Source organism: Pleurodeles waltl, chromosome 10 (assembly GCF_031143425.1).
Source record: "Pleurodeles waltl isolate 20211129_DDA chromosome 10, aPleWal1.hap1.20221129, whole genome shotgun sequence".
NCBI classification, from domain to species: Eukaryota; Metazoa; Chordata; class Amphibia; order Caudata; family Salamandridae; genus Pleurodeles; species Pleurodeles waltl.
In genome coordinates, this window is record NC_090449.1 from 1,076,392,974 (window position 1) to 1,076,418,469 (window position 25,496).

The 25,496-nt window shown below is 45.9% G+C and overlaps 1 protein-coding gene across 5 annotated transcripts in view; it reads left to right on the plus strand.

Moving 5' to 3' along the window:
- The window catches only part of TMLHE (trimethyllysine hydroxylase, epsilon), a 154,278-nt gene that overhangs the window by 117,945 nt on the left and 10,837 nt on the right, over window positions 1–25,496 (plus strand). For all 5 annotated transcript variants that reach the window (XM_069212136.1, XM_069212139.1, XM_069212137.1 and 2 more), the window contains exons 5-7: window positions 5,956–6,075; window positions 19,301–19,537; window positions 20,058–20,196. In XM_069212136.1, coding sequence (XP_069068237.1) covers window positions 5,956–6,075; window positions 19,301–19,537; window positions 20,058–20,196 — 496 coding nt within the window. The remainder of the gene's footprint in view (window positions 1–5,955; window positions 6,076–19,300; window positions 19,538–20,057; window positions 20,197–25,496) is intronic.

Here is a 25,496-nt window from a genome sequence, read left to right on the forward strand (position 1 = left end):
ACTTATAATAATCACTTCACTGTGGAAGCAGCGTTGGATCCTCACTTGTATAAATCACTTCACTGTGAAAGCATTGTTAGACCCTCACTCGCTTCACTGTGGAAGCAGCGTTGGATCCTCACTTGCATAAATCACTTCACTGTGGAAGCATCGTTAGACCCTCACTTGTATAAATCACTTCACTGTGGAAGCAGCATTAGACCCTCACTTGTATAAATCACTTCATTGTGCAGTCAGCATTAGATCCTCATCTGAATAAATCATAGCACTGTGGAAGGATTGTTAGACTCTCAGTTGTATAAATCACTTCACTGTGGAAGCAGCGTTGGACCCTCACTTGTATAAATCACTTCACTGTGGAAGCAGCGTTAGACCCTCACTTGTATAAATCACTTGACTGTGGAAGCATCGTTAGACCCTCACTCGCTTCACTGTGGAAGCAGCATTAGACCCTCACTTATAATAATCACTTCACTGTGGAAGCAGTGTTGGATCCTCACTTGTATAAATCACTTCACTGTGGAAGCATCGTTAAACCCTCACTTGTATAAATCACTTCACTGTGGAAGCAGCATTAGACCCTCACTTGTATAAATCACTTCATTGTGCAGTCAGCATTAGATCCTCATCTGAATACATCATAGCACTGTGGAAGGTTTGTTAGACTCTCAGTTGTATAAATCACTTCACTGTGGAAGCAGCGTTGGACCCTCACTTGTATAAATCACTTCACTGCGGAAGCATTGTTAGACCCTCAGTTGTATAAATCACTTCACTGTGGAAGCAGCGTTGGAACCTCACTTGTATAAATCACTTCACTGTGGAAGCAGCATTAGACCCTCACTTGTATAAATCACTTCATTGTGCAGTCAGCATTAGATCCTCATCTGAATAAATCACAGCTCTGTGGAAGGATTGTTAGACCCTCAGTTGTATAAATCATTTCACTGTGGAAGCAGCGTTGGACCCTCACTTGTATAAATCACTTCACTGTGGAAGCAGCGTTAGACCCTCACTTGTATAATTCACTTGACTGTGGAAGCATCGTTAGACCCTCACTCGCTTCACTGTGGAAGCAGCATTAGACCCTCACTTATAATAATCACTTCACTGTGGAAGCAGTGTTGGATCCTCACTTGTATAAATCACTTCACTGTGGAAGCATCGTTAAACCCTCACTTGTATAAATCACTTCACTGTGGAAGCAGCATTAGACCCTCACTTGTATAAATCACTTCATTGTGCAGTCAGCATTAGATCCTCATCTGAATAAATCATAGCACTGTGGAAGGATTATTAGACTCTCAGTTGTATAAATCACTTCACTGTGGAAGCAGCGTTGGACCCTCACTTGTATAAATCACTTCACTGTGGAAGCAGCGTTAGACCCTCACTTGTATAAATCACTTGACTGTGGAAGCATCGTTAGACCCTCACTCGCTTCACTGTGGAAGCAGCATTAGACCCTCACTTATAATAATCACTTCACTGTGGAAGCAGTGTTGGATCCTCACTTGTATAAATCACTTCACTGTGGAAGCATCGTTAAACCCTCACTTGTATAAATCACTTCACTGTGGAAGCAGCATTAGACCCTCACTTGTATAAATCACTTCATTGTGCAGTCAGCATTAGATCCTCATCTGAATACATCATAGCACTGTGGAAGGTTTGTTAGACTCTCAGTTGTATAAATCACTTCACTGTGGAAGCAGCGTTGGACCCTCACTTGTATAAATCACTTCACTGCGGAAGCATTGTTAGACCCTCAGTTGTATAAATCACTTCACTGTGGAAGCAGCATTGGAACCTCACTTGTATAAATCACTTCACTGTGGAAGCAGCATTAGACCCTCACTTGTATAAATCACTTCATTGTGCAGTCAGCATTAGATCCTCATCTGAATAAATCACAGCTCTGTGGAAGGATTGTTAGACCCTCAGTTGTATAAATCATTTCACTGTGGAAGCAGCGTTGGACCCTCACTTTTATAAATCACTTCACTGTGGAAGCAGCGTTAGACCCTCACTTGTATAATTCACTTGACTGTGGAAGCATCGTTAGACCCTCACTCGCTTCACTGTGGAAGCAGCATTAGACCCTCACTTATAATAATCACTTCACTGTGGAAGCAGTGTTGGATCCTCACTTGTATAAATCACTTCACTGTGGAAGCATTGTTAAACCCTCACTTGTATAAATCACTTCACTGTGGAAGCAGCATTAGACCCTCACTTGTATAAATCACTTCATTGTGCAGTCAGCATTAGATCCTCATCTGAATAAATCATAGCTCTGTGGAAGGTTTGTTAGACTCTCAGTTGTATAAATCAATTCACTGTGGAAGCAGCGTTGGACCCTCACTTGTATAATTCACTTCATTGTGCAGTCAGCATTAGATCCTCATCTGAATAAATCATAGCACTGTGGAAGGATTGTTAGACTCTCAGTTGTATAAATCACTTCACTGTAGAAGCAGCGTTGGACCCTCACTTGTATAAATCACTTCACTGTGGAAGCAGCGTTGGACCCTCACTTGTATAAATCACTTCACTGTGGAAGCAGCGTTAGACCCTCACTTGTATAAATCACTTGACTGTGGAAGCATCGTTAGACCCTCACTCGCTTCACTGTGGAAGCAGCATTAGACCCTCACTTATAATAATCACTTCACTGTGGAAGCAGTGTTGGGTCCTCACTTGTATAAATCACTTCACTGTGGAAGCATCGTTAAACCCTCACTTGTATAAATCACTTCACTGTGGAAGCAGCATTAGACCCTCACTTGTATAAATCACTTCATTGTGCAGTCAGCATTAGATCCTCATCTGAATACATCATAGCACTGTGGAAGGTTTGTTAGACTCTCAGTTGTATAAATCACTTCACTGTGGAAGCAGCGTTGGACCCTCACTTGTATAAATCACTTCACTGCGAAAGCATTGTTAGACCCTCAGTTGTATAAATCACTTCACTGTGGAAGCAGCGTTGGAACCTCACTTGTATAAATCACTTCACTGTGGAAGCAGCATTAGACCCTCACTTGTATAAATCACTTCATTGTGCAGTCAGCATTAGATCCTCATCTGAATAAATCACAGCTCTGTGGAAGGATTGTTAGACCCTCAGTTGTATAAATCATTTCACTGTGGAAGCAGCGTTGGACCCTCACTTGTATAAATCACTTCACTGTGGAAGCAGCGTTAGACCCTCACTTGTATAATTCACTTGACTGTGGAAGCATCGTTAGACCCTCACTCGCTTCACTGTGGAAGCAGCATTAGACCCTCACTTATAATAATCACTTCACTGTGGAAGCAGTGTTGGATCCTCACTTGTATAAATCACTTCACTGTGGAAGCATCGTTAAACCCTCACTTGTATAAATCACTTCACTGTGGAAGCAGCATTAGACCCTCACTTGTATAAATCACTTCATTGTGCAGTCAGCATTAGATCCTCATCTGAATAAATCATAGCTCTGTGGAAGGTTTGTTAGACTCTCAGTTGTATAAATCAATTCACTGTGGAAGCAGCGTTGGACCCTCACTTGTATAATTCACTTCATTGTGCAGTCAGCATTAGATCCTCATCTGAATAAATCATAGCACTGTGGAAGGATTGTTAGACTCTCAGTTGTATAAATCACTTCACTGTAGAAGCAGCGTTGGACCCTCACTTGTATAAATCACTTCACTGTGGAAGCAGCGTTGGACCCTCACTTGTATAAATCACTTCACTGCGAAAGCATTGTTAGACCCTCACTTGTATAAATCACTTCACTGTGGAAGCAGCGTTGGAACCTCACTTGTATAAATCACTTCACTGTGGAAGCAGCATTAGACCCTCACTTGTATAAATCACTTCATTGTGCAGTCAGCATTAGATCCTCATCTGAATAAATCACAGCTCTGTGGAAGGATTGTTAGACCCTCAGTTGTATAAATCATTTCACTGTGGAAGCAGCGTTGGACCCTCACTTGTATAAATCACTTCACTGTGGAAGCAGCGTTAGACCCTCACTTGTATAATTCACTTGACTGTGGAAGCATCGTTAGACCCTCACTCGCTTCACTGTGGAAGCAGCATTAGACCCTCACTTATAATAATCACTTCACTGTGGAAGCAGTGTTGGATACTCACTTGTATAAATCACTTCACTGTGGAAGCATCGTTAAACCCTCACTTGTATAAATCACTTCACTGTGGAAGCAGCATTAGACCCTCACTTGTATAAATCACTTCATTGTGCAGTCAGCATTAGATCCTCATCTGAATAAATCATAGCACTGTGGAAGGTTTGTTAGACTCTCAGTTGTATAAATCAATTCACTGTGGAAGCAGCGTTGGACCCTCACTTGTATAAATCACTTCACTGCGGAAGCATTGTTAGACCCTCAGTTGTATAAATCACTTCACTGTGGAAGCAGCGTTGGAACCTCACTTGTATAAATCACTTCACTGTGGAAGCTTCGTTAGACCCTCACTTGTATAAATCACTTCACTGTGGAAGCTTCGTTAGACCCTCACTTGTATAAATCACTTCACTGTGGAAGCAGTATTAGACCCTCAATTGTATAAATCACTTTACTGTGAAAGCAGAGTTAGACCCACTCTTGTATAAATCACTTCACTGTAGAAGCAGCTTTAGGCCCTCACATGTGTACATCAGTTCACTGTGGAAGCAGCGTTAGACCCTTACTTGTATAAACCACGTCACTGTGGAAGCAGCATTAGACCCTCATTTGCATAAATCACTCCACTGTGGAAGCAGTGTTAGATCCTCACTTGTATGAATCATTTCCATGGGATGCAATGTCAGAATGTCACTCATATGAATCACTTCATTGGGGAAGCAACATTAGACCCTCACTCACTTCTCTGTGGAAGCAGCGTTAAACCATCACTTGTATAAGTAACTTCACTGTGAAAGACGTATTAGACCCTCACTTGTATAAATCACTTCACTGTGGAAGCAGTGTTAGACCCTCACTTGTATAACTCACTTCACTGTGTAGGCAGCGTTAGAACCTCACTTGTATACATTACTCCACTGTGGAAGCAGCATTGGACCCTCACTTCTATAAATCACTTTACTGTGAGAGCATAGTTAGACCCTCACTTGTATAGGTTCACTTCACTATGGAAGCAGGATTAGATCCTCCCTTGTATAGATCATTAACCTATGGAAGCAGCATCAGATTCTCACGCTTGCTGTACAGATTGCCACAACATGTAAGTGGGGATAGGCTCTCGTTGATGTGTCTTACTTCTCTGTAGGAGCCTCGTCTGACCCTCATTTGTATAGATCACTTCTGTAGAGATCCTGCGCTTCACCCTCATTGTATAGCTCCATATCTCTGGAAGCAGTGCTCTAAACGCTTTTGTAGATGATACTTCGCCGTTGAAGCAGCGTTCAACCCTAATTTGCTGTAATGTCGGTTTGGATTCCTCGTTTGTCGTGATGTCCTTTTTGTTCTCTCATTTTTCACAGTGTTCTGAGTTTCTCTCATTCGTAGTCGTGTCCGGTTGGCCCTCTAGTTGGTGGTCCTGTTCTTCATTTCCTCTTTTGTCATGCACTTCATGTGCCTTGGTTTGTGATGCCCTACCCTTTCCCTCGATGTCTTGTTCGATCCTACATTTGTTATGCCTTGTTCATCTTGTCAGTTGTTTCAATATCTGTTTGGTTTCTCTCATTTGTTGTGTTGCCAGTGTTAGTTCTCTCATTTGTAAATCAGCCCTGTTGGTTACTTTACTTGTTATACCCTATCGATCATGTCTGCTGTTGTAATATCCTCTTAGTTTCATCATTTGCTATGTCTTGTTTCTGTCATAGGTTGTGCACCTCATGTATTGTGGTGTCTCCTTGTGTGTTGAGATGTCCTGTTAGATCTTTGTCTTCTCTTATTTTATATTCTGTTTCCTCATTTCTGGTGCTTGTTGTTGGTTCTCAGGCAGACCATCTTTGGCGAGATGTGGACCTTCACATCAGACTTCTCCCGTGGAGACACAGCATACACAAAGATTGCCCTGGATCGCCACACAGACACCACCTACTTCCAGGAGCCCTGCGGGTGAGTAGTACCTCAAACCTTGTTCTTGGATATAATTAATCAGTGGCAGACACTCCACTGATCTCTCAGTGGTTCTTAGGATGTGGAAGAGTTTGGCTGTGGAGCGTTTAAGTCATAAAATAGATGATACACACAGTGCATACAAGAGTATGTGGAGACCACTGTTAGAGATAATGTGTCAAGGCTTGCCAAGCATGCATGGCTCCGCGGTGACAAACCACCGGTCCTTTCATTGAGTAGGGAATGGTGCACTCTTAGAGGGTTGATGGTTATGGGTTAACGAAACTGGTCACATCTCGCTGTGTGCAACCTGCAGAGGAATGTGGCCATGTACTAGAGACTGAAAGTGATTGGATGACTTCATCAGGGAGGAGGACTGATGGGGGGGGTTGGATTCGTGTTTTCTCTTATGATTCTTTTTCAGCTGGGTGTAGGTGAGGGACAAGGTACAATATATCTGTAGCACACCTGGTGTGAAAATTGTATTATATTACTCGTTTGAAAATTGTCAAGTTTCACATGTAGAAATATAGAGTGTCAAATACTTGTTAAGACAGTGTAATTAATGCCGGTACCTAGTAGCCTTTTTCCTCTCCCTGGTAGCTAAACTCATCAAGGGTGCTGATACTCCCGCTTGGCCACATGCTGCTGCGTATTACTGTTCAAACTCTGGGAAGACCTAAGGATCACATCAAACAAGTTAGACAAGTGCATTTTCCAGCGACCTTAAAGAGAATGCTCCCTAATTTTGGAGCCAGCCCTGGACTAGTGTTTACGCAGAGAAACCCTAGCTATATCTCAGACTAGATAGTGGATTTCACACACTAGGTCGATGAACCAAACCAAATCTGTTTTGAGAAAATGTCATTCTCAATATGTCATAAACATTGCATATAACATATGAAAATCAATCCAACTATAATAACCACACCAGTTTATTAAGAAGGTAAAGACGTATTTCCCTATATTAACAATGCTAAAGTCATGAAAATAATTCTCAAACACAAATGATACATATAGAGGAACAACAAAGGCAGATTCGAACGCCGTATATATCTGAGTTTAATCAACGCAAAAAGACAAATTATCTCAATGATTATAACACAAAACCATAGCAATAGAATCGGTGCAAGAGAAATAGAACACATCGGAATAATAAGACAAAGAAAATATCAGAGACAGATCATGAGCATGTGAGTAACGCCTCACTAACCACTAATTAGCATTGACATGTTGGGCTTCATGTAAAAGTTTTAGTAACACAAATATAGAAAATATCTAGCTATGGTGCTATCAAAATTAAGCAGCAGTAAGTAATTTCTGCTGGCACCTGAAAAACAAAAGACAGCATTCACAATTAATACATTACCAAATCACAACAGTCAGCAACAACGTTTACTTCGTCAGTGGGACAACAGCATCAGGCACCAACATCAGGACAGGAGCAGGAATTTGGGTAAGGGTAATGGCTTCAAACTTTGGACTATAAGATACACCAAACCATTTCAACATTAGTTCTTCATAGAATGATAGAATCTCTAAATCTCAGGGTACACGAGAATCCCAAAGAAGAAGAATCCAAGAACATTGACCCACCATCAATGGTGTCTGAACACAATTCTAAACTTGTTGAATTAAAATGATTGGATAAACCATATGGTGAGAAAGTTATGATCAATCAGAACATTAACAGATATCAAATTGTACAATTAGTTTACTCCAAGCTCCTCTATCTGCTCTTATTCCATTGACAAAATCTAAACGAATACATTAGTATCTTAGACTTCCTCTTCTTCCGCCTCATCCGCGGATCCTTTGTTTCCGCTCCACCGAAATACGAAGTCACAGGAAGAACGAATACAAAATATGTTACTTAACCATTTCTTTAACCTCCAGGAAAAACATACAAGTTAGAAATGTATCTTCAAACAATGAAGTCAGTCAAGCTGTGAAACATATTAGAAACATTTTAAACAGCTTGCATTACACAATGACCTTGCGTCTGCTTCCACTTCAGTCAGCAGAGGCCACTAAATGCAGATTTATTTTTACCATTTGTTTTGGTTAAGAAACACACTCTCTTGTAAAGACAGGATAATTCCATCATCTTAAGTTAGCATGGACAAAATATAGGCCTTACATAAGATGGTGGCCATTAAATGAGTCACATTTTCGTAAACATAATATTGTTATTTAAGTAATTCACACATTAATCTGTAAGTATAGTTACGTAAAGACTCGACATTTTATCAGTAAAACCTCTTCTCTCACACTAGTACAGACTCGTGTTGACTGGATTGTGATGAGAGACCACACAGAAGGCAAAAATATGTTGGTTGGAGTGCTAGTTATTTTCCTAAAATTATATGTATAAAATACTTACTTCTATGGGCTTTCTGTCACCCTTCTTGATTCATAGATCTGCTATTGTGTCACTAACATGTTCTTCCACCTATTGTAGCATACAGTATAGGTCTCTGGGTCAGCTGACTTCAGTGATTGGCTAATTCTATGTGAGTGACAGCATTCTGCCCTTTCACAAGCAGCACATTCAGACACTCTCTAGTCCTCTTAAGTACCAAGGACTACTATGGCAATGTGTGCATTTTACGACCAAAATAATATTTTTGGTTGTAGCCATTTTTTTAGATTGGCTTGGCCCGGCAGTTCCCAAGCAATAAAGTTTTGCACATTTCCTGGCTAAAGAAAACAAGCCAAGACAATCCCAGAAGGCTGGCAGCCAACACCACCCACTTGCCTGGCTAGAGAAAACCATCAAAGACAAACCCCGAAGGCTGGCAGCCGACACCAGCCGCTTGCCTGGCTAGAGAAAACCATCAAAGACAATCCCATAAGGCTGGCAGCCGACACCAGCCGCATGCCTGGCTAGAGAAAACCATCAAAGACAATCCCATAAGGCTGGCAGCCGACACCAGCCGCTTGCCTGGCTAGAGAAAACCATCAAAGACAATCCCATAAGGCTGGCAGCCGACACCAGCCGCATGCCTGGCTAGAGAAAACCAATACAATAAATAGACAGTTCGGGACAAATCCGAAAATTTATTTACAGAAATCAGTAATCACTCCTAATTTCTGGGTTGATTTCTTTCCCATATTTATTTAGATCATTATATCATAGGACAACAGAGACTCGTCATAAATCACTACATCACACATAATACACCAAATTATCCAACATAACATAAACATAAATGTAATCATTTCACAATTAAATACACACATATATACACAAATATACAAAAGGGAGAGATATGCCCACTGTCACTTCTTTACAATGTGGTCACTCTTTACAGAACTATAGGTGTGATCCACTAAATTGTGGTGAACAAGGGCATCAACTGCACCCAGCTGTAAAATACCTAAATATCTTTCAAAGGTATTTCAATGATGCAAGCAGACTTAAAATATACATTAATTGGCTTTCAACCCCTTGCTCCCACTATAGAGAAGTCTACGCGTTTCGGCCTCGTCACTTGTGTCCTCTTCAGGACTGCCAGGGGGCACTGGTATCTCTTTCTTCCGTCCAATAGCCTCTAATTACCAAGAACACGATAAGTTCTAAAATTGCTGGTAATCTCTCTCTCTCTATTCGAATAGTATGTCCCATCTTTAGGCTTTATACGTTGTGAGACAGTAGAATCAAGCCTCTTGTCGGACCAGTAATTATTTAAATTGTCATCTGGTCCACAATCGCTAATGCGCTGACCTTTAGCGCGTGTTTCTCATATTAGCTCCTGATCGCCATCAAAGCCAAACCCCGATCTGCCAGTGCTGGGTTTATCTATGTGTTTGGCATTAATGGCCATTGCTTACTCCCATGAGAGGGGCTCCCTTCACAGGGGAGCTGATATAATCGATAAATTGTGCCCTGTTTATTCCTCACGGGAGCACAGCCGCCCGAACACTGCACACAGGAGAGCAATCATTGCATTTCACGTCTTCCTGCCTCCACAACACGAGCGTTTGAAGTGTTGAGATGTGTGAGGAGCCCTGGCTTGCTGACTGCTTCACACATCTAGGTGCTGAGAGATGATTTCTACCTCACATTCTACCCTTAAATATCATCTTGTCAGTGTTTCCAACTTCTCGAGGTCTGTATTAACTCCCATTAATGGAAGTGACTCATACCTTGCACTTTTGTTTAACCCTCCACAGTTTGTGGAAACAATTGAAGACAATCTGGGAGTGTGAAGTTACAACTTTTCTACACTTACTGCCTGTCCCATAACCTCAGCGAACACTACACACGTTGCTTGTCAGAAAAGCTTTGACTCTCTCAATGTCCTGCTTTTAAACCTGGTAGGATTTCAGTACATAATGTAGTTTGGTTATAGTAACAAAGGCCCCCCTTTCTCAGTTCTTGTGTTAAGGACATCAGCCTTTGTAGGAGCTTGGAGAGGGTTGTGAGGTCCAGTTTGTGCACCTTGGAATGTGTCCGGTTGTAGTTTTTCCATCTGAACAGATGACGTGTAGACATGTTCACAAATTACAAATAGGGCCTTCACCTTTCCCGCTGAGTTTTGGGAAGAATTTGTTTCACAAATAAATCGGTCATTCGTTCCTCTCTTGCAGATCAGTTCAGAAGTGAGATGTGTGTTTTACAATAATCATTTGTGTAGAACGTAATAAAGATTTAATACATTGCTTCTTATCCCACCGATTGTGTTTAAATGATGTGGATATCCAATGTTTGTAGCGCCCACTCTGTTGGGACTGGATCTTTTAACCTCGGAACCCTGGAAGGGTGAGTCCAAGTCTCACACCTGCTGGTCACGTGTTCCAGCATCAGGTTGTCATCAGCTCAGGAAGCCACGGAGCTCCCTACAAACTGCACCCAATAGAAATGTTAGCAACACCCATGAGAAGCCATGTTATAATCCCACAGTGACCACACATTGCGATGACTTGAAGGCCACATGAACCCGCTTGGCGCAGGGGCAGAACTCACTGAGCGCCCTTACCATCATTGTAAATGATGACCTTTCGGTTCCCAAGGCTGTCCGCAACAAGCCGAGCCCCCCTGAGCGAGCTTCATGAGATACAGATGTGTGACCAGACAGTGCACGCAGGTCCCGTGACCCCCTAAGCATTGCATGGCTGCAGCCTGTGAGCAGATGTTACTCCCAGGTCCCCCCTGCAAGTCTCTTGCCGATCTGAGCTTCTCTTCAGGATATTACATCCTGAGGATTGATGGAGACAGATGTCTGCAGCATCCATCTCTCAAGCAGCCAATCAGGACGGTGCTTTCCTGTCACATAGTCCCTCGTCACTTTCTTTCCGATAGATGCCACACATCACACAATGTGCAGATGCCACACATCACACAATGTACAGATGCCACATATCACACAATGTCAGATGCCACACATCACACAGTGTACAGATGCCACATAACACACAATGTGCAGATGACACCTATCACACAATCTACAGATGCCACATAACACACAATGTGCAGATGCCACATATCACACAATGTGCAGATGCCACACATCACACAATGTGCAGATGGCACACGTCACACAGAACAGAGGCAGCGCCCTCTTGCATTGTGTACAGTGCCATTTGCACTGATTTTACAGTGTGGGACAAACACCTGGCGCTAAAAATCAGCACAAACGGTGCCACCTAACACACTCTGCCACATTGTGGAACACCGCATAGCGTGGTGAAGTTTTTAGGTCACTTTGCTGCGAACCCAGGCCTAGTGGAGAGCTGGAATGGGGGAGACACACATTGCTCTTTAGTGGAGGCCACAACGCTGGAATGGAGAATATGTGAAGTATGACATTAAAGATAAACATAGAACCCTGATGTGTGATGAACAGACATGAAATCCAATGTTAAATTCTGACTCTGAAGCGTGGTGGTCTCCAGTGACGTGCTACTTTTTTAACATTGTGACCTGGAAGCAAAGGGTGTCTAGAAGATGGTCACTGTTTCCTCTATCCATAAAGGGGCAGGGAAAGGGTGTAGCAATTAGACATGAACTGGCAAGACAGAATAGATGGTGGCACCGCTAGAGACAAATAAGGCCGGGTAAAGTCCAGGTGTCAACAGGTCTCCCTCGTGCTGGCACAGTGATTTCAGACACACAGAAGTGTAGGGTAGGGCGAGATCAGAATTAGTTCATAAGAGGGTGTAGCTTCAGTGGGGGGTTGTGTTACACCCCCTAATTATTGTATTAACAAATAGTTGGGTACAGGAGTTTCTGTTGGGTAGGGGGAGGTGTTTGTCGGGTTTCACCTGGGATTTGTAAATACTCAGACAAAAACACAGACACATACACGCTTGTCTCTGTTCGGAGGGGCTTAAAACATGGATATTTTATAAAACTGTTTTAAGTACCCCTCACAATCTGCACTCCTTTCCTTTTCCAGTGACCCTTAGGCAACCCCCAAGCTATGCCTCTGTCTGTAGATCTGCCGAAGTGCCAATGCGCATGCGTGAGGCCATGTTCTATGAGTGCCATTATAAGACCCAGAATCAATATATCGTATTGTGGTGGAAGTGAGACAATGTTACATTTGTGGAATACTAGAAAAGGCCAGAGTGAGTAGGAAAGAAGCCGTGGAGGGACTCTAGGGCCTGTGGTGGACTCTACCTTTTAAGTTACTGTCTTATCCAGGTGACCGGTTGACACCTGTTCGGTATAAGTCAATAAGGACGCTCAATGAAGGACCACACACCAATTATGAATACAATTTAGCTTTACTAGAATTTCAGGTAAATGTATGCATTTAGCACGTCAGCAATGGTAGAATAAACAAAATAGCAAAGAAGAGCATCTATTTATATATGAGTACACTACAAAGAGCATCTATGTGTATATATATATGAGCAAGGAGTTCATTGACAGATATAAGCTTTGATGAACTGTATACCAAAATGCGTCACACTACGATGTTCAGGAAGCAAAATATAAATGAGCTGAATACTTCAGATAAGCTTTGATTTACGGCATACCAAAATGCATGTTTCAATTACTGGAGTAAGCTCACACTACGATGTTCAGAAAGCAAAATATTAACGAGCTGAATACTTCAGATTACAAACACAGTGCAAGCATAATAATCAATCATAATAATAGAGCAGAGAAACAAAGGCCTTTCATCCCTGGGTAGAACTTAACTTAGTCCACGAGTGCTGGGAAGCCCTCTACCGCCTGCTTGGACCTCTCTCCCCCTCGATCGTCACGGTCTCTGAACAGCAAACAGGGAGGCAGCGCTGGGCCTGGAGATGACAGTTTTCACAACTCCATCTGCGAGCTTCAATCCCCTCACCCGCCCTTCAGTGCTTAAATAACCTGAAGCTTGGATTCTATCCCTTTCCAGCAGTTTCTAGCTATGTATGTTATCAGCACGTCTCTTGGCTGCTCTGCCATTCTCTGGCCATTGTTTTCATTCCATCTTTTTACTGTGGTCTCGTTCTCAAGGTTGAGACGGAATCTCCTACACAACCTGTTTCTTACACATGCAGCTGCGAATACGTTTATCTACGGAATGTTAAAAAACAAGCTTGAAAGCGAACATCGTGAACTTTTCCACGTTGCTCTGGCTTCAGCAGGCATCACACTCATCCACACTTTTCAAGCTAATTAACCCTTTGCGTCACAATGTCTTCCGCACCTTCCCCTATACTGATCAGTTACACACTATGTACAGGCATCATGTGGGATGGGAGTAACAGAGGGGTCGCTTAAGCAACGGCTACAAAGAATCTTCTATTTATTGTTCGCTTCAGTGTCGGTGATACTATCTCATATTGGCGCCATTACGTACCAGTAATGCTCATCACTCCGAGTGTCGTGCACCCTTGCCACAGTCGCTACTCACAGAGGCGAGCCTTCACTCAGGAGGTAGGTGTGGTGTCGTGGATCCAAGGCCCACTTGCTAAGTGAAAAGACGAGATGGCCATTTAATTGGCAGGGTCACCCTAGTGGTAGTACCTGTGAGGGATGGGTGTGGGGTGAGTGTAGGTACAGCCTCAGCAGAGAGACTGCATTGTTATGTGTACAGCAGGACACTACACTGGGAAGCGCCTTGCCTCTTTTTACAGACACAGCTTTTCCCATAGATAAAACCAAGGTATTTATTTTTTAAATCCTTTCTAGGCATGAGCGGTGAACCCGCTCTGCTCACTGAGTTTGCAGAGTTTTTCTAACTCTGCGCTCCGCGTAGAGCGCGGAGTTCCAAAAAACTCTGCAGAGCGGAGTTTTTTCCTCGTTCACGCTCACCAGCTTAAAGTTGGAGAGCCCGAGCGAGGAAAGTCACCACCCCCCAGTGTGATTTCTCAACGCAGGTGGTTACGGATGGTCACGGATGGTCGCCACTGCCCGCATTGAGAAATCTTCCGTTCGCATTGAGGAAGTTGCCGCTCGAGTAGAAAATCTACTCAAGTGGCAGAGGGGTAGCAGCGCCCTCTTGCGCTGCTTGTGGTGCCGTTCGCACTGATTTTTCAACGCGGGACAAACACCTGATGTTAAAAGTCAGCGCGAATGGCAAGACCTAATGCACTCCACCGCATGCAGAGTTTTTTTTGTCACTTCGCGGAGTTCCGTGTAGCGGAACTCTGCAAACTCCCACTGGGCTTAATCCTTTCCCTTTCATGTAAAAAACACCCACTATGCTCACGACTCCACCTGTTACACTGCTAAGGCCTGAGCTGTGGCTAGAACCACCAGGGCATCAGCTGATTGGATGGCGTTAGTGATCTCAGTTTTATCGTCCTTATCCACTGGCGTTTCACCTTATTCTTGATTTTGTCCCGCCCCTGGAGCATAGCTTCTTTACCATAGTTTTGATTGATTGACTTCCGTCCTTTCACTACTGATCAAGGAACTATTTTTTTTATTTTTTTCTATTACTCAATGGGAGTACACACGTTTCCTCACTCTCTTCCTTTCCGTTCTTTTCATCCTGTGTATGACCCCCATTTATCCTTTTTTCCTCATCTGCGCCTTCCCAACTCAACTTCATTGGGCTTTTTTAATTTATTCATTTTTATTCCTGTTTAAAAAAATAAAAAAAATAATAACATTTCAAATTATTAACTTGTCCCATCCTCCCTCCTCCCACCTATTAGACAAGGAGAGAGATGTGAGTCACAAAGGGTGCAACTAAATATAAACCCATACATAACACTGGATCACTTAGACAGCATAATTGGTACTATCACATCAAATTACATCAGATCAGCATCCGAGACATATCAAAAGAGTATTCATCATCTGTCCCTTCCACATCTTGTCCCGGTTCAGGATCTCCCATTTCCTGTTGTGTCCGGACTTCTACTGAGTCCCGTTCCATCCTTCCTCCCTGTTCCACTCCGTTGTAAACCAGCCTTTCACAATGGCCCAACATTTGCATCCTGCTACTGATCTGTTTGCTTGTCCACTTGTGGATCACTAACCCCACCTGGTCTTCCGATTAAAAGGAAGTGGTGGGTAAACCATGCAACCTGCTAGTACTGATATAATTTCAGCTAGTTGTTCTTCACTGTCCCTTCTCAGCGCTGGCCTCACTCTCCACGATTCTCAGTAAAGATGACGTGTTTTCTGGTTACGCTCTCTGCTCTGTCGTTCCTCACTGATGTCCTCACGCTCCTTCACCATCAGTGAAGGTGGCGGGTTTGATGGTCACGCTCTCTGCTCTGTCGTTCCTCACTGATGTCCTCACGCTCCTTCACCATCAGTGAAGATGGTGGGTTTGATGGTCACGCTCTCTGCTCTGCCGTTCCTCACTGATGTCCTCACGCTCCTTCACCATCAGTGAAGATGGCGGGTTTGATGGTCACGCTCTCTGCTCTGCCGTTCCTCACTGATGTCCTCACGCTCCTTCACCATCCGTGAAGGTGGCGGGTTTGATGGTCACGCTCTCTGCTCTGCCGTTCCTCACTGATGTCCTCACGCTCCTTCACCTTCAGTGAAGATGGAGGGTTTGATGGTCACGCTCTCTGCTCTGCCGTTCCTCACTGATGTCCTCACGCTCCTTCACCATCAGTGAAGGTGGCGGGTTTGATGGTCACGCTCTCTGCTCTGTCGTTCCTCACTGATGTCCTCACGCTCCTTCACCATCAGTGAAGATGGCGGGTTTGATGGTCACGCTCTCTGCTCTGCCGTTCCTCACTGATGTCCTCACGCTCCTTCACCATCAGTGAGGATGGCGGGTTTGATGGTCACGCTTTCTGCTCTGTCGTTCCTCACTGATGTCCTCACGCTCCTTGACCATCAGTGAAGGTGGCGGGTTTGATGGTCACGCTCTCTGCTCTGTCGTTCCTCACCGCTGTCCTCACGCTCCTTCACCATCAGTGAAGGTGGCGGGTTTTCTGGTCACGCTCTCTGCTCTGTCGTTCCTCACCGCTGTCCTCACGCTCCTTCACCATCAGTGAAGATGGCGGGTTTGATGGTCACGCTCTCTGCTCTGTCGTTCCTCAATGATGTCCTCACGCTCCTTCACCATCAGTGAAGATGGCGGGTTTGATGGTCACGCTCTCTGCTCTGTCGTTCCTCACTGATGTCCTCACGCTCCTTGACCATCAGTGAAGATGGCGGGTTTGATGGTCACGCTCTCTGCTCTGTCGTTCCTCACTGATGTCCTCACGCTCCTTGACCATCAGTGAAGATGGCGGGTTTGATGGTCACGCTCTCTGCTCTGCCGTTCCTCACCGCTGTCCTCACGCTCCTTCACCATCAGTAAAGGTGGCGGGTTTTCTGGTCACGCCCTCTGCTCTGTCGTTCCTCACTGATGTCCTCACGCTCCTTCACCATCAGTGAAGGTGGCGGGTTTTCTGGTCACGCCCTCTGCTCTGTCGTTCCTCACTGATGTCCTCACGCGCCTTCACCATCAGTGAAGGTGGCGGGTTTGATGGTCACGCTCTCTGCTCTGCCGTTCCTCACCGCTGTCCTCACGCTCCTTCACCATCAGTGAAGGTGGCGGGTTTGATGGTCACGCTCTCTGCTCTGCCGTTCCTCACTGATGTCCTCACGCTCCTTGACCATCAGTGAAGGTGGCGGGTTTGATGGTCACGCTCTCTGCTCTGCCGTTCCTCACCGCTGTCCTCACGCTCCTTCACCATCAGTGAAGATGGCGGGTTTTCTGGTCACGCTCTCTGCTCTGTCGTTCCTCACTGATGTCCTCACGCTCCTTGACCATCAGTGAGGATGGCGGGTTTGATGGTCACGCTCTCTGCTCTGTCGTTCCTCACTGATGTCCTCACGCTCCTTGACCATCAGTGAAGGTGGCGGGTTTGATGGTCACGCTCTCTGCTCTGCCGTTCCTCACCGATGTCCTCACGCTCCTTCACCATCAGTGAAGATGGCGGGTTTGATGGTCACGCTCTCTGCTCTGTCGTTCCTCACCGCTGTCCTCACGCTCCTTCACCATCAGTAAAGGTGGCGGGTTTGATGGTCACGCTCTCTGCTCTGTCGTTCCTCACCGCTGTCCTCACGCTCCTTCACCATCAGTGAAGATGGCGGGTTTGATGGTCACGCTCTCTGCTCTGCCGTTCCTCACTGATGTCCTCACGCTCCTTCACCATCAGTGAGGATGGCGGGTTTGATGGTCACGCTCTCTGCTCTGTCGTTCCTCACCGCTGTCCTCACGCTCCTTCACCATCAGTGAAGATGGCGGGTTTGATGGTCACGCTCTCTGCTCTGCCGTTCCTCACTGATGTCCTCACGCTCCTTCACCATCAGTGAAGATGGCGGGTTTGATGGTCACGCTCTCTGCTCTGCCGTTCCTCACCGCTGTCCTCACGCTCCTTCACCATCAGTGAAGATGGCGGGTTTGATGGTCACGCTCTCTGCTCTGTCGTTCCTCACCGCTGTCCTCACGCTCCTTCACCATCAGTGAAGGTGGCGGGTTTGATGGTCACGCTCTCTGCTCTGTCGTTCCTCACTGATCTCCTCACGCTCCTTGACCATCAGTGAAGATGGCGGGTTTTCTTGTCACGCTCTCTGCTCTGTCGTTCCTCACCGCTGTCCTCACGCTCCTTCACCATCAGTGAAGGTGGCGGGTTTTCTGGTCACGCTCTCTGCTCTGTCGTTCCTCACCGCTGTCCTCACGCTCCTTCACCATCAGTGAAGGTGGCGGGTTTTCTGGTTACGCTCTCTGCTCTGCCGTTCCTCACCGCTGTCCTCACGCTCCTTCACCATCAGTGAAGATGGTGGGTTTTCTGGTCACGCTCTCTGCTCTGTCGTTCCTCACCGATGTCCTAACGCTCCTTCACCATCAGTGAAGGTGGCGGGTTTGATGGTCACGCTCTCTGCTCTGCCGTTCCTCACTGATGTCCTCACGCTCCTTGACCATCAGTGAGGATGGCGGGTTTGATGGTCACGCTCTCTGCTCTGCCGTTCCTCACCGCTGTCCTCACGCTCCTTGACCATCAGTGAATATGGCGGGTTTGATGGTCACGCTCTCTGCTCTGCCGTTCCTCACTGATGTCCTCACGCTCCTTCACCATCAGTGAGGATGGCGGGTTTGATGGTCACGCTCTCTGCTCTGTCGTTCCTCACCGCTGTCCTCACGCTCCTTCACCATCAGTGAAGATGGCGGGTTTGATGGTCACGCTCTCTGCTCTGCCGTTCCTCACTGATGTCCTCACGCTCCTTCACCATCAGTGAGGATGGCGGGTTTGATGGTCACGCTCTCTGCTCTGTCGTTCCTCACTGATGTCCTCACGCTCCTTCACCATCAGTGAAGATGGCGGGTTTGATGGTCACGCTCTCTGCTCTGTCGTTCCTCACTGATGTCCTCACGCTCCTTCACCATCAGTGAAGGTGGCGGGTTTTCTGGTCACGCTCTCTGCTCTGTCGTTCCTCACCGCTGTCCTCACGCTCCTTCACCATCAGTGAAGGTGGCGGGTTTGATGGTCACGCTCTCTGCTCTGTCGTTCCTCACTGATGTCCTCACGCTCCTTCACCATCAGTGAAGATGGCGGGTTTGATGGTCACGCTCTCTGCTCTGTCGTTCCTCACCGCTGTCCTCACGCTCCTTCACCATCAGTGAAGGTGGCGGGTTTTCTGGTCACGCTCTCTGCTCTGTCGTTCCTCACTGATGTCCTCACGCTCCTTGACCATCAGTGAAGATGGCGGGTTTTCTGGTCACGCTCTCTGCTCTGTCGTTCCTCAGTGATGTCCTCACGCTCCTTCACCATCAGTGAAGATGGCGGGTTTGATGGTTCTCCTCATTCTTTCCTTTCCCAGGATGCAGGTCTTTCACTGCCTGGCGCACAGTGGCACGGGGGGTCGTACGCTGCTGGTGGACGGATTCTACGCAGCAGAGCAGCTACGCCAGCACCACCCAGAAGACTTCCAGCTTCTCAGCACGGTGCCCCTGAAGCACGAGTACATCGAGCATACACACGTCTGCGACAACCACATGATCGGTGTGGGGCCGGTGCTCAGCGCCTACTCCTGGAACAACGAGCTCTACATGATCAGGTGATCCCCTAGGAATGGTGATCTGCCTTGCAAACAGGGAAATTACTTTTTCTTTCCACCTGAATCTATCATGAGTTTCTCAAAGTAAAGTTATTTGGTTATTTTTTACTTGTAACTAGACCCAGGGTTCCTCTTAAAGTTCAAACACAAGAGACTTATGGAGAAGAAAGGTCTGCAATTGGTGAGAAGCAGCCTGGGATTGGTTGAGAGCCCTGCAGTGTGTTTCTGCGCTTGGTCTGTGAATGTTTGGTGGCCCATAACTAAACCCTGCACTGATCGTCATGGAGGTCCTGCAGGAAGTCTCTCATTAGGGGGCTCCGTTTTTCTGTTTTTAAGGGGCTACTGGCATTCGCTGTAGTGTGCCAGGCAATGCAGGACTTTATACTGGGCTGTGGCAGATCCCTTCTGGGTCTCTGATTGTTGGAGGGGGCTGTGGAAAGCCTTATGTTTCATGGTCTGAATGTACCCCCATGTTTGAATTATTTGAAGACTTACTCATTCCTTCTCTCGCTGTCCCTAGATATAACAACTATGACCGTGCTGTCATCACCACTGTTCCTCATGACGTTGTGCACCGCTGGTACGTGGCACACCGAACTCTGACCACAGAAATGAGGAAGCCGGAGAACGAGCTTTGGGTGAAGCTGAAACCAGGATTGGTAGGTTCTAGAGATCCTGTACCCTGGTGTCCCTGGGCAGTGGTGCATGTTGTTGCTAGATGCATGTCCCTAACCTGTCATATTGTGTTCCTTGGCTTGGTGTGTGCTCGCTGAGAGAGGGCTTCTTTCATGGGAGGCCACTTGGCAACACATGGTTTACTTATTGATGGAAGCAACCCTGTCCTGAAAGAGTGTAAATAGTTTAGAAGCCTTGTCTGAGGTTAGTAGGGAACCACAACCATTGATTCAAGCTGTGAGCGTCCAGTGGTTTTACCATCAACCAAACTACTAACAACCCCTGACCCGTCCCTCAGAAAACTGCTTGTTGTGTCACCAGCAGACTATTTGTCTGAGTTTTTGGCAGCCGTTCAGACTCCTGTTCTTTACTGGTGCAATGTCTGCAGCACTTTGAGTAAAAGAACTGTATAACACTGAAGAGAAGCTACAAAAGTTAAATGTCCCCTAAATGTAATAGTAACAAACTGCAGCAAAGAAGAATTAAAAACAAAATGCTAAAGAAAAGACTTGTGTCAGTACCAGTTAGAAGAATGATATCATTAAAAAATTATGAATTGCAGTCTCACTGCAATCCCTCAAAGAGAAATGCAAATACCAGGGCAGAGACGCCAACTTCAGAGCCATTGGGTGAGTGGACTCCCTGCCCCTAAACCACGACATCCCCAACACAGCAGGAAATGTCACATATACACAGGGATCACACCTTGCCGAAAACAGGAAGGTGATGCTGCAATCCCTTTCCAAAAACTGATGGAAGCACAAAATGCGGTGGAGGCTCCTAACCAGAGGTGGAGCCACAAAGGGTCCATCCGCCTGTGATCCAGCAGACGCCACCATATCTAGAGGTTCAAGGAGGCTGCAGGTTCCAAGTACCACTGACCAAGCAGCCCCCCATCCCCCTGCAAGCTATTGCAAGGCACGGACATTGAAAAGAAGTGAGGACAGATATATATGCCAAGAAGTAACACCAGAGGGACAAGCGCTTGTCCCAAGGACCCCATCTGGGGAGCCAGAAGATGCTGACCGAGGCACTTACGCCTACCAGGCAGGACACTATCCTGCGAGGGTCGATCTGTCACGATGTGCAAAAATAGGGGGGATTGAAGCACCTACAGCAGTATCTCCATCAGTGGCTGCTGTACGCTAGGCTGCAGTCCATGTGCAAATTGTCACAGACTGTGATCTTGTTTTATTAGATGCCGCAGTCTCTTACTTGCAAGGCTGCCTGGTGGAGACAGCATTTGACTCCTGTTCCCCTTGTTCGGCTCCTTTAGGTTTGCTTAAATAATGAAGCGTACACACACACACACACCTGGATAAGTTCCGTTTAAACATTGCTTCATTTACCCATCATCTGGAAATATCCATCAGACGCCCAATCTGACCGGTGATGACTTATATACTCCATTCAATCAGCTGATGGTCATTGAACCATCACACAGTAAACATCCACTGCATTGTAATATGCATGTCTATTCAGGAATGCAAACCCTACACCCTGACATAACCTCCAGACTCCCTTCTGAAACCCTACTTCAAGCATGTTTTCTAACACTGCACCTCTTCTGTCAACTACCAGGAGAGGAGGCCGGACCCGTTAACACAACCTTATCCTCCTAAGCCCTTCACATGCTTTCGTAGTCTAAACTCTGAACAGGATCCTGTTTGTTGTGCAGGTGTAGCCTGGTGGCTGGAACTTCACCCTTTCACTGTCAATTCCTGAAGATTCCCTTCAGGGTTCTTGCAGTTTGTCAGTACTGCTGCAGTCATTGGTTGGTTTCAGTACTGCTGCAGTCATTGGTGGGTTTCAGTACTGCTGCAGTCATTGGTGAGTTTCAGTACTGCTGCACTCATTGGGGGTTTCAATACTGCTGCAGTCTTAGGTGGGTTTCAATAATGCTGCAGTCATTGGTTGGTTCCAGTACTGCTGCAGTCGTTGGTTTTTAAATGAAGGGTTTCAGTACTGCTGCAGTCATTGGTGGGTCTCAGGACTACTGCAGTTGTTGGTTGGTAAAGAGTTTCAGTACTGCTGCAGTCATTGGTTGGTTCCAGTACTGCTGCAGTCATGGGTTGGCTTCAGTCCTGCTGCAGTCATTAGGTGGTTTCAGTCATGCTGCAGTCATTAGGTGATTTCAGTCCTGCTGCAGTCATGGGTTGGTTTTAGTCCTGCTGCAGTCATTGGGTGGTTTCAGTCCTGCTGCAGTCATTAGGTGGTTTCAGTCCTGCTGCAGTCATGGGTTGGCTTCAGTCCTGCACCAGTCATGGGTTGGCTTCAGTCCTGCTGCAGTCATTGGGTTTCAGTCCTGCTTCAGTCGTGGTTTTTAAATGAAGGGTTGCAGTACTGCTGCAGTCATTGCTTGTTAAACAAAGGGTTGTAGTACTGCTGCAGTCATGGGTTGGCTTCAGTCCTACTGCAGTCATTGGTTGGCTTCAGTCCTAATGCAGTCATTGGTTGTTAAACAAAGGGTTTAAGTACTGCTGCAGTCAGTTGTTAAACGGACGGTTTCAGTACTGCTGCAGTCCTTGGTTGTGAAAAGAAGGGTTTCAGTACTGCTGCAGCCAGTGGTTGTTAAAAAAGGGTTTCAGTAATGCTGCAGTCATTGGTGGGTTTCAGTCCTGCTGCAGTCATTGGGTGGTTTCATTCCTGCTTCAGTCATTGGCTGGTTTCAGTCCTGCTACAGTCATGGGTTGGCTTCAGTCCTGCTGCAGTCATTGGGTGGTTTCAGTCCTGCTGCAGTCATTAGGTGGTTTCAGTCCTGCTGCAGTCATGGGCTGGCTTCAGTCCTGCTGCAGTCATTGGGTGGTTTCAGTCCTGCTGCAGTCATTGGTTGTGGTTTTGCACAGACCTCTGCACAGGGGGGTGGTAGGAGTCACTAATACTCATCCAGGAGTGTCTTCACATTGAGGGAGACCACTGACTCTCAGAAGGTGCTTTGTTGTTGATCGTCTGGCTGTGGGTGGGTGGTGGTGTCTGGGGTACGCTCTATAAATGTTCAAACTCACTCACACCCCTGCCCATGTTTTTCATGCACCCCCTCGGATTACTTAATTCCAAAACACAATGTCTACCTGTAAACGTGTCTGCAGGTGGTCAACAATGCCACAAAACCCATCTCCAACAAGGAGCAATATAGCTCTAACATCTATTTGTCTAAAACCTCTTTACTGCCTGCTATACGAAAGAGAGCTACGTTTAAGTTTCTCTGCTATACCCAGAGGGCTCTTCATGACTCTGGCCCTCTGCTTCTCAGACAGAAGGTGGAATTTTACCAACCTATCAGAAACTTCAGATCGACTAACCTTGCCATATCCAAAATAAAACGCATCAAGAAGGCCAGATTGGGTGGTCGCTTCTTCACCTGCCTGGATGCGACCCACTGGATCTCTCTTCCTTTGGGTATTCATCTGATTGAGAACTACTTTGGGTTTAGGAAAAAACTAAAAACATAGCTGTTCCCAGATTAATGAACCCACTCTCCGTGCCCCACCCTGTCTCTCCTCTGCTGACCAAACAAATGGCCGTATCAGCACCATGATATCCCTCTGTGGAATGAATGTTAGCGCTCTATATAAATACTACAAATAAATAATATGTTGCTGCTGCAGAGCTCTGACAAGAGCCCATGGCTGGGCAGTCCTGGTGCAAACAGATAGAAATCTATGGTATCCAGTCATTGTTCTAGAGCAGCGTCTCTTCTGTTCGAGCCTGTTGGTGTGTGTGTCACGATGCGTGATGTCTATAGTGTGAGGTTTCTAGCCCTGCCGGTGTGGGGTTGTGTCTACATACAGAGGCTCAGCTGGTTACATCCTCACTCCTGGTGAGGTTCCCTTATTTGTAGCTTGTTAGAGCTAGGCTGGGTCTGCGTTTTGTTTGGAAGTACATTTAGGACTCATAGAACAATGTGATAAGTATCAGAGATGGACTGGGTCTGCGTCTCGTTTGGATGTACGTCAGAGATTCATAAAACAATGCAATAAGTATCAGCAATGGACTGGGTCTGCGTCTTGTTTAGAAGTATGTCTGGGACTCATAGAACAATGCAATAAGTATCAGCAATGGGCTGGGTCTGCGTCTTGTTTGGAAGTACGTCTGGGACTCATAGTACAATGCAATAAGTATCAGAGATGGGCTGGGTCTGCTTCTTGTTTAGAAGTACGCCTGGGACTCATAGTACAATGCAATAAGTATCAGAGATGGGCTGGGTCTGCTTCTTGTTTAGAAGTACGCCTGGGACTCATAGTACAATGCAATAAGTATCAGAGATGGGCTGGGTCTGCGTTTTGTTTGGAAGTACATCCAGGACTCATAGAACAATGTGATAAGTATCAGAGATGGACTGGGTCTGCGTCTCGTTTGGATGTACGTCAGAGATTCATAAAACAATGCAATAAGTATCAGCAATGGGCTGGGTCTGCGTCTTGTTTGGAAGTACGTCTGGGACTCATAGAACAATGCAATAAGTATCAGAGATGGGCTGGGTCTGCGTCTTGTTTGGAAGTACGTCTGGGACTCATGAACAATGCAATAAGTATCAGCAATGGGCTGGGTCTGCGTCTTGTTTAGAAGTACGCCTGGGACTCATAGTACAATGCAATAAGTATCAGCAATGGGCTGGGTCTGCTTCTTGTTTAGAAGTACGCCTGGGACTCATAGTACAATGCAATAAGTATCAGAGATGGGCTGGGTCTGCGTCTTGTTTGGAAGTACGTCTGGGACTCATAGAACAATGCAATAAGTATCAGAGATGGGCTGGGTCTGCATCTTGTTTAGAAGTACGCCTGGGACTCATAGTACAATGCAATAAGTATCAGAGATGGGCTGGGTCTGCGTCTTGTTTAGAAGTACGTCTGGGACTCATGAACAATGCAATAAGTATCAGAGATGGGCTGGGTCTGCATCTTGTTTGGAAGCAGGTCTGGGACTCATAGAACAATGCAATAAGTATCAGAGACGGGCTGGGTCTGCTTCTCTTTTTAGAAGTACGTCCGGGACTCATAGAACAATGGACTGGGTCTGTGTCTTCTTTGGAAGTGCGTCCGGGACTCATAGAACAATGCAATCAGTGTCAGAGATGGGCTGGGTCTTTGTCTTGTTCGGAAGTACGTCTGGGACTCACAGAACAATGCAATCAGTATCAGAGATGGGCTGGGTCTGCGTCTTGTTTGGAAGTACGTCCGGGACTCTTTGAACAATGCAATAAGTATCAGAGATGGGCTGGGTCTGCTTCTTGTTTAGAAGTACGCCTGGGACTCATAGTACAATGCAATAAGTATCAGAGATG